General features: G+C 35.1%; 1 protein-coding gene across 9 annotated transcripts in view; it reads left to right on the forward strand.

Moving 5' to 3' along the window:
• MIER1 (MIER1 transcriptional regulator) overlaps positions 1 to 12205 on the forward strand; it is a 56647-nt gene extending 44442 nt beyond the window's left edge. For all 9 annotated transcript variants that reach the window (XM_036843358.1, XM_036843288.1, XM_036843295.1 and 6 more), the window contains 3 exons: positions 469 to 596; positions 5047 to 5186; positions 7989 to 12205. In XM_036843358.1, coding sequence (XP_036699253.1) covers positions 469 to 596; positions 5047 to 5186; positions 7989 to 8317 — 597 coding nt within the window. In that variant the 3' untranslated portion in view covers positions 8318 to 12205. The remainder of the gene's footprint in view (positions 1 to 468; positions 597 to 5046; positions 5187 to 7988) is intronic.
• Positions 12206 to 13099: the final 894 nt, after the last annotated feature.

The raw sequence follows: 13099 nt of genomic DNA on the forward strand, positions 1-13099 counted from the left end.
GTAAAATAGATAGCTCGTGGGAAGCAGCTGCATAGCACTGGGAGATCAGCTTGGTGCTTTGTGACCACCTAGAGGGGTGGGGTAGGGAGGGTGGGAGGGAGACACAAGAGGGAGGGGATATGGGGATCTATGGATACGTATAGCTGATTCACTTAGTTATACAGCAGAAACTAACACAGCGTTGTAAAGCAACTATATTCCAATAAAGATGTTAAAAAAACAATTAAAAGGTTAAAAAAAAAGCATAATGCTAAATATCTGAAGACCTGTTGCCAGTGTATTATTTTTCTTAATCGGAGTTTAGAAAGAGTAATTTTTAACACAGCTGCTACAGTGTTGTATTTTATTAGTGGTATTATGTATTACTTAAAGACCAGCTAAATCTGTTTTCAAAATTCAGGTATTTTTCATGAGATAACTCCTTTAAGGAGGAGATACTTGTTAAAAACAAGTATTTGTTTCTTATAGGTTCGAACAAGGTCAGTTGGTGAATGTGTAGCATTCTATTATATGTGGAAAAAATCTGAACGTTACGATTTCTTTGCTCAGCAAACGCGATTTGGAAAAAAGAAATATAATCTTCATCCTGGTGTCACGTGAGTCTATTTTTTCTTTTGAGTCATATTTTTGCTAAGCTTTTCTAAATTTTTCTTGAGAAAATTGTAATTTTTAGAATCTTCTTTCTCTTAATAGGATAAAAGTTTACATTAGTTTCAATTTATCCATTTACTGACATCTTCATAGGGCATTTAGACTTTTCAGTGTCTTATAAATACATTGTAAACTACAGTTCATCTTATTTGAGACAGCAAATTTATCAAAGCGAATGTTAAGAGTGTATGTTTTCAGTAGTATTCCTGAGAGGAAATGGATCAGAACAGCTGTGAAGGCATGTTTTTGTTAAATTCTATTCCATTCAGTATAAGCACATACAGTTTTAATCTAATAACACGGAGAGAGAGCAGTAAGAATAGGAGAGACTATCTTTTCTAAAACTTATAGGGCCATATGCCTAATAGAGGCCCTTTAAAGAGGAAGGGAAATTAATATTTTTCCTTTCCCAATCTATTTTTGATTCTGGGAACCAAAATCAGATTTGGATATAGATGATATCAAAGGGAAAAGACATAGGGATATAATAAATCAGGTAAAATTGCATTTTCTTTTTTATTACCAAGTTTTTTATAGAGAGAGGTGCACATGTGCATGATGACTTCCCTTTCCCTAAATATTCTGAAACCTTTTCCTCTAACAAATAATATTTAATAAGTAATGCACCTTTAGCTAACTCCCAGTGATAGAGGGAGTATAGTTTATTATATCCTCTTTTTAAGCAAAATGCCTTATATGTCTAATCCATTCCCCATGCACCAAATTCTCTTAGCTTCATTCAGTCTAGCTGTGGAATGAAACACTGTTCCTACTCCCACTAGCAATTTGTTACTTAAATATATAGTACATAGAGTATTGAACCCTTCATTTCACTTGAGTTGCTCTAAAATGCTGATGAATTGTGGTGGTGGAATTGACTTTACCATATACCAATTAACTTTGCCAATACCTTGAGTATTCCCTAATGTTTATGGAATAAAAATAATGCAAAGTTGTGACTTCCTTTGGTCACCATGCACCACTAAAGTTCTCTAGCCTGGCCAAATAACTGCCTTTGGAAGATGTGCTTATATGCATATTTGCTTGTGCTTTTCAAACTCCTAGGCTGTACTATTTCTTGGTCATGTTCATTTACAGGTGTCTCTGCTGGTCACTTCCTTGGAGGATCAAACACTCTAAAATCCAAAGCAAAATTATCTAAAAGGGAATAAATGGGTATGATTGCCCCTGGAAGTCATGAGACATTGGACTCTGTGCCTCATTCCCCCTTGTTCAAATCTCATAATGAGTAGAATTTTATATATAACAGTATTCCAAATTTTAAATAATTGCTTCCTGTTATCAATTTATAGTTAAATATGTATTTATTGGTAGTGTTGAGGCACAGTGATGTAGAACTAGATACAACTATCTAGTCTTCAGAGTATATCTTAAAATAGTCAGTTTTCAAGCTATTCTATAGGGAAAAGCAATAGTAACATCTTTCATTTTTTTCACCCATTTCAGAAATAATGTTCACACACGAACTACAGGCAATCTGTCGTCATCAGCAGTAAGAACATAAGAATTGCCATGCTGGGTCAGACCCCTGGTTCATCCAGTTTTCTCTTTCAGAAAGCATCACCAAGGGAAGTGTTGTGGGCTGGCTTAGTTGGTCCTCTGTGATGTCAAGCTCAACAGGTTAGGTAGGGATGTGCTGCCAAACATTTTAGTTTTTCTAATAATCTCTCCGTACTCTCCGTAGCTTCTGAAAACTTTTTGAAGATACTTAACATTTGTAACCTTGATTCTCCTTAAGGTTTAAGTATTCTGTAGGTGGAGTAGTCTCAGTTAAAAGTAATCCCGTATCTTCTCTTTTCTCAGGCTTTAAGAGTTAACAGCATGTTCCCTGGTGTTATGGTAGGAAGTGAAGAAATGCTTTTCCCCCTAGACAAGAATACTGTGTTTTTGTAGGCTTCAGTTATATCCCCTCCCGGGTCTTTTATAAAGTTTTTTGTTTTTTGTTTTTTTAACTGAAAACTAATTTTTTTACTCCGTCTCGTCCCTTTTAGCTGTGTTAAATCTCCTATAAGAAGCCATGACCAGACTGTATATTCCAGATGGGGAGAAATTGTGGTTTTCTGTAGGCATGAAGATATTTTTCTAGTTTGCTTCCAGGACCTTCTCTTTCTATTAATAGTTGCACTTTAAGTGACCACACAAAACATTAAGTTAATGCCTTTAGACAAAAATTGGACTGAATTTAAAAATTTTCCTCCTTAGTCAGAATCCATAGTTAAGAGCAGATTATCCTGAAAGTTATTTGCTCATTTTTCTGCTACATTGTTACCTTCCATTTGTTCACCAGAATGAAGCACATTGCCACTTTTCTGCCTATAAATGACCTTTGAAAGATCCTACTGTGGATTCTGTCTATTCACTACCTACCTGGAAGAATTGGTAGCCATATACAAATTGGAGATTTTGCTGTAACAGCCTTGCAAATAATTTTTTTCGAAGTAAAAATTAACTCAGCGTAACTCGAACTATTTGAATGCTACTCCAGCCTCCTGTACGGTCTACCTGACTCTTCCTTTCTTAAGCATTCTGGATGCCATTAACCTTTAAGAAATAATAGTAATAAGTCTTTCACGATATCATTGTTATATTCAGAAATTTAAAATAATTTTGATATCTAGTCAGTTCTAGCTTCCTTTGCGTGGCTTTTAACATCCTCCATTACCCATTCCCACTATGCCAAATTTATTTCCAACAGTTCTTCCTCATGCATCATCTGTTTCTGTTAGCTTTAGCTTCTGAAGTCCCTTTGGCATTGCATTCATCATGCTCATTCTGTTTCTGTGTGATTTGTTACATAATTGTTCTGTAATGGTGAGTGACATAAAGCCAAAGAGATCTTAAAAGACCATGAAATTTCATTCCCTCCATTTATAGATGAGGAAAATAAGGCCTAGAATGTTAAATTGAGTAGTTCATGGTCATATATGTTTCTTTGATATGTGTTAGTTTGTACTCTTAACCTGTTGGAAGCTTCTTGAGGTCAGATTCTACATCCCTATATTATAAACTACACGTTTATAATGTATGTCCCTGTATATAAACTACAACGTGATCCCGTAGTTTGAGATTAAAACTGTAGTTACTCGTCCGTTCTAGACTGTTAGCACAGACTTTCAGTGAAGTCCCAAGCCCTTCCATGCTTTCCTTCTTGTCCACATCCTTGCTTATTACCCTGCTCACGAAATTCTAAAAGATAAGATTTGCCTTACTATTTCTGTTATTCTGAGGGAATTTAAAAATAAATAAGGTATTTTGGTTTTTATTGCACTTCTCCTCTGCACCGTGCACAACTTAGGCACTGGTGGTGCAGTGATCAAGCAGACTTAACTCCCTGCTTTCAGGGAACTATTCCAGCACAGGTGATGGCAGACTCTTTCTGTAAAGAGCTACAGAGTAAATGTTTTAGGCTTTTGCAGGCGATAAGTTCTCTTGCAACTACTTAGCTCTGCTGTTGTTGTGAAAAGCAGCCATAGACGCTATGTAAGCGAATGGATGTGGCTGTGTTCCAGTAAAATATTGTCCGCAAAATGGGTGGCCAGCCCACAGGCCATAGTTTGCTGACCTTCATTCTAGTGACTTCATAGCACTTCATAGTTCATAAAACACTTCGCTACACATATATTATACAACAGCCCTGTGTGGTAGATAGGCCATGTATGGTTACATGCATTTTATAGGTAAAGACACTAGACCTGAGAGAGAGAAGTATTTCGTTCAGATCTTCTAACCTCAACCCAATGTCACTTACCACAAATGTCTTTCCATGCCATACAGTTCAGGAATGACTTAGGGAAGGAAGTAAGCTCACCTCTAACGATATATGGGCAGATAGAGCTGGCAGAAAAGCCCAGGAACTTAGTGAGTTTATTATAGCTCAGCTCTAGCAGAAACGTAACATAGAAGGCAACAGGAAGGTAATTCATTATTAGGTCCTAATTTGTCTTTCAGGCATTGCCGTAGCCATCAAACAGTCTTTACGAGCTTTACAACGCCAGTCTGTGTCTGTTCAGAAATTCTTCTGCACTCCTTCTGGTTGACATCATCCCTGTCTCTGCATTTACAGATTTTCTGATTTTAGTTGGGCCCCTCTGATCACTTGCCTACAGTTTTTAAAGTTTTAAAACTGCCTATAGGTCTCTAAAGTTTGCTAGGGTAGGGCACTTACATATTTTTCCTACAAACATGTAACCTAAAGGAGCTTTCCATTTAAATGTTCAGATACTGGTGTCATAGATGAGGCACTGGAATAAATGTAAGTGAAAATTAGGATATATTTGCTAATAAAGCCTTCTAAATTTAACCTCAGTCAATTTTAATTTTCAGCTGTTTTTAATATAAGAAAATAATTGTCTTATTATTTTACTCAATTTTAAGGGATTACATGGATCGTCTTCTAGATGAAAGTGAAAGTGCTGCTTCTAGTCGAGCACCATCCCCTCCCCCAACTGCCTCAAACAGTAGTAACAGCCAGTCTGAGAAAGAAGATGGCACTATAAGCAATAGTAATCAAAATGGTAAGCAACCAAAGAAACACTTAGATTTCTTCATAGTGATGGGCACTTTTCTTTCAGTAGCTTGGAAAATTCAGTTTTGATGTCTCTTAAACTTCCAAAGCAGAACTAAAGTCATAATTGTAAATGCCAGATGAAACATAGTATCAGCATACATATATACTAACACACAGAATATGTACAAGTCAGTTGGAAAGAATTCCCATTGATACCACTAAAAAGTAATGTTTAATAAAGTATACTATCAACAGTGACCATTTCTTTTAAGAAATTAAGAAAATAGCATCTGTTTTCTTATCAGGTTGGAATGTCTAGATATAAGTATTCTTGTTAAGTCTTAGACCGAAACTCCAGCCATTTCACATCAGAAATACACAGATATTTATGAAATACTTTCAGAGCTTATAACACTTTATTAGGAAACTGCTTTAAGCATATAAATGAAAAGAAGCAGATAACAAGGGCACTTTTTAAAATATTTTCCTCCTTGATAACATAATAACCTTGAAGGACGAGTAAAGATAAAGCAGGTGTCAGCTTGTGCATTAATATTGTACAGAAACATTCATTTTTGTGTCCATGAAAAAGAGAAGCAAAAAGCATACTAATATGTTTGAGATTCAGATAGTGTTCTTGTTTAAAATATACAGTGGACCAAGGATCACTGAGCTGATCAGTATGACCTAGTCAGAGAATTATCTTGATTTCTACTTCAATTAAAATAGTCTTAAGTAAGACCATTGCTAAGCAGAAAGTAATAAATCCTCCAGTCCTTTTTAGGAGGAAACTGGTGAATTAGAGACAAGCTCTGCCCACCTGCCTTCTGATTTAGCTTTAGGGGAGGGCCAGTGGAGAGCTAAAACAGCTGAAACAGCTTTAGGGGAGGGCCAGTGGAGAGCTAACCTCCCCCTGACAGAAACTAGAAGAGGAATACTGTGAAGACTTTGAACTTTGTTCTGATCTTTGCTCTCACACTGGCATTTAATATACTGTGGTGAATATACTTTGTTCATTTAATGACCCCTCTCTATTCCCTCACTACTTCCCCTCTGAGAACAAGCCAAACAAACAAATATTAGGGCCCAGCCATTTCCTGATTCAAGAAGGCTCACTGACATGATTTCTAATGCCAATCACATCCATCCTGAAGTTGAATAAGAAGCTGAGACTGACCTTGGGACTAGGGGTGGAAACTCAGGGAGGCAGACGGTTGGTAGTACAGTCAGCCTTCTGTATCTGTGGGCTCCGCATCTGCAGATTCAACCAACTGCATAGCAAAAATATTTGAAGAAAGAAAAAATTCCAGAAAATTCCAAAAAGCAAAACTTGAATTTGCTCTGTGCTGACAGCTATTTACATAGCATTTACACTTTATTAGGTATTATAAGTAATCTAGAGATGATTGAAAGTGCATGGGTCATACGCATTTTTCATGCTGTTTTATTTATATAAGGGACTTGAGCATCTATGGGTTTTGGTATCCGAGGGGGTCCTGGAACCAATCCCCTACAGATGCCAGGGACTACTGTATTTCTGTCTTTTCTTATTTGCTGATAACACCAAATAAATTGTTTCCCTTTCTTTTCCTTCTTTGTTTTTTAACCATTTGATGATAACATGCAGTTAGCCAGGGAAGAGTGTTCATAAGTTACTTACAGATTACTCAGCCCAGAAGCCATTCACATCAGGTACAATTAAGATTTCCAGGTTTTTCAAGGAAAGGAAGGAACTTTGCAACCCAACTGTCTTTCTTTGTAAGGGGCTTTTAATTCATGTCTTGAAAGCTGCTAGTGCTTTTTGACCTAATGAGAGTGTCACCAAGCTTCTTGTGCTTAGTATGACAAAATCACTCCTCCACTGTCATATGGCGCATAATCCCATAAGCATACATGACTTGAGTGCACCTTTGAGCTGGGGAAATAGTATATTTTATTTGACCAAAATGTGTATTTGAGGCTCTCGTTCTTTATAGTGAATATTTTTCAGAAAATTAAATTATCTCCAATGGCACATTCTATATTTTACATTAAGTATTTGCAAAATTTCTCCATTTTGCAGTCAACTCTAACATGACCTTTTGTCACTTCATTAGAGTAATTATACTCTTTCTTTTCTCAATCTATTATAAAGGAATTTGTGTTTACTTTTAGCATTTTCAAGTGTATGCTTGGACAGTGCAAGCATTAATTTAACATTATGACAGATTATTTAAATCTGTTTAGATAAATATAGCGTATGATCTTTACCCTTAAAGCATAATACCTGTAGATTTACATTAAGAATGAAAACGTCATGTCATCTTGCTTTTTATATATGGCAGTAGAAAACTCAAACTTCTAAAGAAAGAATATAATTTTTTCATGGTTTTAGAAAGTTTTGGCCTTTTTGCTAAATCTGAATAATTCATGCATATCTTTGCTTTAACTCAGCTTATTTAGACTGCTGGATCCATTGCTTATTTGTTGCCACGTATAATACCAGCATGCTATTAATATATGCCAAATTCTGTTCTTAATTCTTCACATTTATTAACTTATTTAATCTTCACAGCAATCTTATAAATTTGTTGTTATCCTCATTGTATATGTGATGAAACTGAGGTACAAGAGAGTGTAAATAACATGCCTAAGGTCACACAGCTACTAAAGTAAATAAAGCCAGAATTCAAACCATATGTATACACAGATTTGATACCTCACTTGCTCAATAAAAAGTTATTTTACAGCTATTTATAGCTGTGTTATAATAGTTTGCAAATTTAGCTTTTTAATATTAGCAGTTTCATTCATGTTTCTTCCAACTTAGGGGTGTCATCTAACGGACCAGGTGAAACATTAAACAAAGAAGACGTGAAAGTTGAAGGGTTACACGTTAATGGACCAACAGGTGGAAGTAAGAAACCACTTCACACAGATATGGATACTAATGGTTATGAAACAGATAACCTTACCACTGACCCAAAAATTGCCCATACGACTGCAAGAAATGAAAGTGATTTTGATGAAAAAAGTGAGAGACCTGCCAAAAGGCGAAGGGTGAACAGCAATGGAAAAGAAAGTCCGGGTTCTTCTGAATTTTTCCAAGATGCAGTCTCACATGGAAAATTTGAAGAACTTGAAAACACAGACGACTAAATTTTAGACTTATTTTACTTTCTTTGGAGTAAATTCTGGTGTGACTAAAGTTTTCAGGGTTGATGGGTTACCTTAAAAAGTTGACTTCCTTGAAGCAGTTGGTTAAAATTTGAAAATTTGAATTGTCCTAACTTTAGTAAATAAGATTTCATAATTCTGCCTTTTGCAGACTTTTTACTTTAAAATTGTGAAGGCCCTTTTAAGGATATATAACAAATAGTTTAGTAAATTTGAAAGATATATCTGTACCTTCTCATTTGATGTATTAATCCTCAAATTTCACTACAAGGTACTTTTTGCTTAGTTTGATGGCAAAGAAGAAAAAAACAAGTTCAAATTTCTGATTAACACCAATTTTTCTGAGTTTCTTGAAATGTCTTTTATAACAGACATTTTTCTTCTCCATACAAATTGAGTTATCATTATTAAGGAAACCCTTATGAATCCTGAAAGTTATGCTAGCATGATTTTTTTATATATAGAAGTTTAAAAATAAACCAAGTCAGGTTTGTATATGTAAAATTGTTGACATCAATGATGTCTTTCCATATTCTTATCTGGGCTTAAGAAATACATTCTGTATTTTTCCAGATTCTTTGTAGCCTTTGGAAGATTTTTACAGTACATATGTCTTGACTGAGCTGTCCTTTCTTAATACAAAAGCTTGTATAATTTTCTTAACTTGTACAGTTGGTAAACTTTTATGAGAGGAATTGATATTCTGAGTCTGTCAGCTTTCATTTTATTTTGCTAAGGTTTTTCTAATGAATTTTTAAGTGTTTGTGTAGTAACTAAGTCATGTTTCTTATATCCAGGTGGTAAAAGCATTCATAAAGGATTGTGAACATTTGTTTTTTTTCAAGTTTCTACTTAAGGACAAATAGTTTGAGAACTCTGAAATTAAGCATGATACTTAGATCACATAGTTTGTTTTGCATTTGCTATAATTTTCAAAATTATTTTTGAAGCAAGACAAAAGTTTAATGTTGGCTTAAGTGCTTAAATGTATCATGCTGACCAGAATCCTGTTCAGTTATTTTTATATGCATTACAAAATTTCCCATTTTTGCATTAAATAAACAGGGGAAAAGGTCAAGTGATACTTAGATATTGGCACACACAAGGAGTTGGCAGGCAACAATATTGATTTTATGAGGAAAAAGTGATAAAGTTAGACGTTTTTAGACTTCCAGTTAACAATCCAGCTTTTCAGATTTGATAGTGTATTTCCAAAGTGAAAATAAGATATTCAGCAACCATTGCTCTGTGTGATTACAAATAGGATCATCCATTATTTGCATAGCCTTGCAATAGTGCCATTTTATTTTTAGTGCAAAATTCTTGTTTAAAAAATGTAGTTTTATACAGCTGATAGACCAACCTATATCCAAACTTTTATAAAAGATTATTAACTATTCTTGTTTTATCACACAGGCATACCCCAAATGCTTCTACTGACTCATTTTCAGCCATCAAAGAGCCAATGCCTTTTTAAAATAAATCTTCTGTGGTCTTGTTTTTAATGGCTCAACTGTCTAATGCAACTGAGTAGAGGTTTGCACTGAGAAATTATGGTTTAGGCCTTATCCCCCGAGAAGTATTACTATTAACCTATGTTCAGACTGCTTCCCTCCACCAATGTGAACAACTTTTTCTCCCCAAACAGTGTTAAAAGCCACTTTACAACACTTGACTTCATATGATGTAGATTCACTGTTGTTACATACATACATATCCAAGTAAATCAAAGTTTTGGATGGAAGTGTTGAGAAGCGTGAACTTCTTGTTGTTTTTTGTTTTACCTAGAACATTAATTTATCCAGAATGGCAGCTTTTAGCAGATGGTCACAATCCATTTTCTAAATCAGATTTTATTATACGAATCCAAAGCATCCTAGCTCTTTGTCAAAGGTGGTCGATAGAAATAGTGATGATGAACTTTTTTTAAGTTGTTGCAATATTAGAGTTGCCATTTTTACCTTTTTTTTTGAAAGATGCATTTTGTTTGCAGGTTTGTGAAGTTCTTGCAGACTAACAAACATTACAGGAACATTTTAAATAAATTCTCAGGCATGTTTGCAAATACGGCACATGTTGTATACATGTTAGGAAATTTTACTTTTCTTGATCTTTTTAAAGTATGCTTAATGAAAGACATTCCACTATTATAATACATAATGCTCAGCTTTTCATAGAGAAATATTTAATTGTATTTTATGTTTATACAGGTATTTCACACAGTACTTTGTTCTTCATAATGCAGCCACTATAACTTGATAATTCATTGCACTACTTTAAAAATTTTTAGTAATACCATGCATTTAATTTGCTTAAGAATTAGTACATTTCATAACTCTTGAACTCTTGACAAATTGCATTGGGAAAAGAAGGCTTCGTTAATACTTAATCTCCCTCACCCCATACCTACCCCCAACAAAGCACTATCTATCTGTCTTCATTTGGAATGGTTTTCTGTTTTATGATGTGCTTTCAAAAGAGTTCAAAATTTGCAACTCAGTTCAACACAAATCTGTTGAGCTTTCAAATGTATTTGAAGTAATATTTAAATAGGCATTTAAAATTATGAATTAGATGTTTTAAAATTTATGCATAGTAATTTTGCACTATTAGGAAATTCCCTTCCCCTATTCCCTGTCTGCCATTCTGAATATGCTTATTAAAATATTTTTTTAAACATATTTGCCTACATAATGCTTTGTCAATGATTTTTATTAGGTTGAGTAGGTTTTAATTATAGATGTTAAGTTTGTATGATGCACATTGTTTACAATGCAAATATATACAACTTCTGTTCCTTCTGCTCCTGGACGAAGTGCGTGAAGTAGTGTTTCGGTGGCTCCTGATCCCTTTTACCTCATGGGTAAATGGGTGGATGATGTATTTTTGTCTTTTTTTTTTTTCCTCCAGAGAGATCCTTTGGTCTGTGGACCTCTATTCACCTGTTTCTCTTCCTCTGAACTATTTAATTAAAAACATTTTGTTTCCTTCTTTTGCAGTGCAGTGTATGTATCACATATGATTTTGCAGAAAAACTTTTTTGTCACAGTATTTGATTTACTCTCAATGGAAAATTAAGAGTGCGCACTTCTTTGAAAGTTGGGGCTGATGAATTTTCATAGGCAAGATGTGTGCTGATGACCCTAGGGGGTGTGTAACCGGCTCTATATCACTACTAAATACCAAATCAGAAATAAAGGTTTTCCTAACTATACTCCATATTCATGAAAAGTGCCAATGTGGAAAACCATATGAATCTCTCTCCCTAAAAATGACCTTCCTGTATCACATAAGTCTACTGATTATAAGCTTTTTATCATAAAATCGACTCTGCTCTCTAATAATCAAGTTTATCCTTTGCAGAATCTTAAGGGTCATACCCCCCCAGTTATGGACTGATTTTATGTATTTAAATATCTGCATTAATCTCTGTCTTCTAATACCAATTTTCTATAACCGTATTTCTTATTATTTACCCTTAGTTATTGTGCTGGCATCTTTGACATCTGTATGTGCGTGTTTTTCCTTTTCCGAACATGATTGTTTTTTATCTTAACTTGTTTTTATACTAGCTTCTGTGACTTATTTAGGATACATAATATACAGCTGACCCTTGAACTAAACAGGTTTGAACTTAATGGGTCCATTTATATGCAGATTTCTTTCAGTAGTAAATACTACAGCACTACATGATCCATGGTTGGTTGAATCCGTGGACGTGGGACACTGGATGAGAGAGGAATTGTATACGGAGGGCAGACTGAAAATTATACGCAGATTTTCAACTGCATGGAGGGTCGGCGCCCCAGCCCCTGCGTTGTCCAGAGGTCAACTGTACTTAAAATGTCATTTTGCTTGTTCTAAGAAGTAAACTCGAATGTACTTTTAAAGTCTACTTATTCTGTGAAGAACATTGAGGAATTGCCATATAAACTGGACTTGAATTCTAATTCTCCTTTGTCCAAATTGATGGTAAAGTTTTCTTTACATTTAAAGTCAGTGGTGACAAGTTTTCATCATGTTTCCATATACAGTATTCAGCAGATATTTGGGCCTGTACTTACGCAAGCTACTATGCTTGGCTTATGGCTTCAGAGGTGTGGCATGTCCTCTTCAAGAAGGCATTAGGTAAGTGCAACAGTAGAAGTGCATGCTGAGTACAAGGAGGGCACAAGGAGAGGAAGAGTAGGCACCATCTCAGGGAAATGAAGAATTAATGACTCCATGCCCTATAATTCTAGCTAAATAAGATTTTCTTTGAACTTAATATGTCTGTTAGAAATTAAGCAACATAAAATAAATGTACGAGTCCCATAAGAAAGCATTTACTTTTACCGTTTCCTGCAGGGCTGATTACAACAGCTGTGGATTATGCAGGACTCGCCCCTTTTGTCATTCACCGTCCAGGGAACACTACTGTAAGGTGGGGAGGCTCTTGATTCCCTAAAGAAAGAGGAGAGGTGAGGCCTCATCTAAATTTGGCCTGATTATACAGTTTCACCTTTTGCTATTATCATCATTAACATGAATGGTTGACTGAATGTAGAGTTGGTTAAATGTGTCTTCCTGCACACCAACAAGAACGTGTTTGCCGAGTGAGTTCAGGTAGGTTCTACAATAAATGGTTTTGCTCTTTCTCTTCAAAAGACGATGGACTTTGAATTAATGTGAAGAATATACACTTAAGCTTTTTAAGCAGAAAAAGATCTGGACCCTGAATTAGGGTGGTTTCTTTCAGAACTGAAAGAAATGAAGCAGAGAATG

Source organism: Balaenoptera musculus, chromosome 1 (genome assembly GCF_009873245.2).
Source record: "Balaenoptera musculus isolate JJ_BM4_2016_0621 chromosome 1, mBalMus1.pri.v3, whole genome shotgun sequence".
Classification (NCBI taxonomy): Eukaryota; Metazoa; Chordata; class Mammalia; order Artiodactyla; family Balaenopteridae; genus Balaenoptera; species Balaenoptera musculus.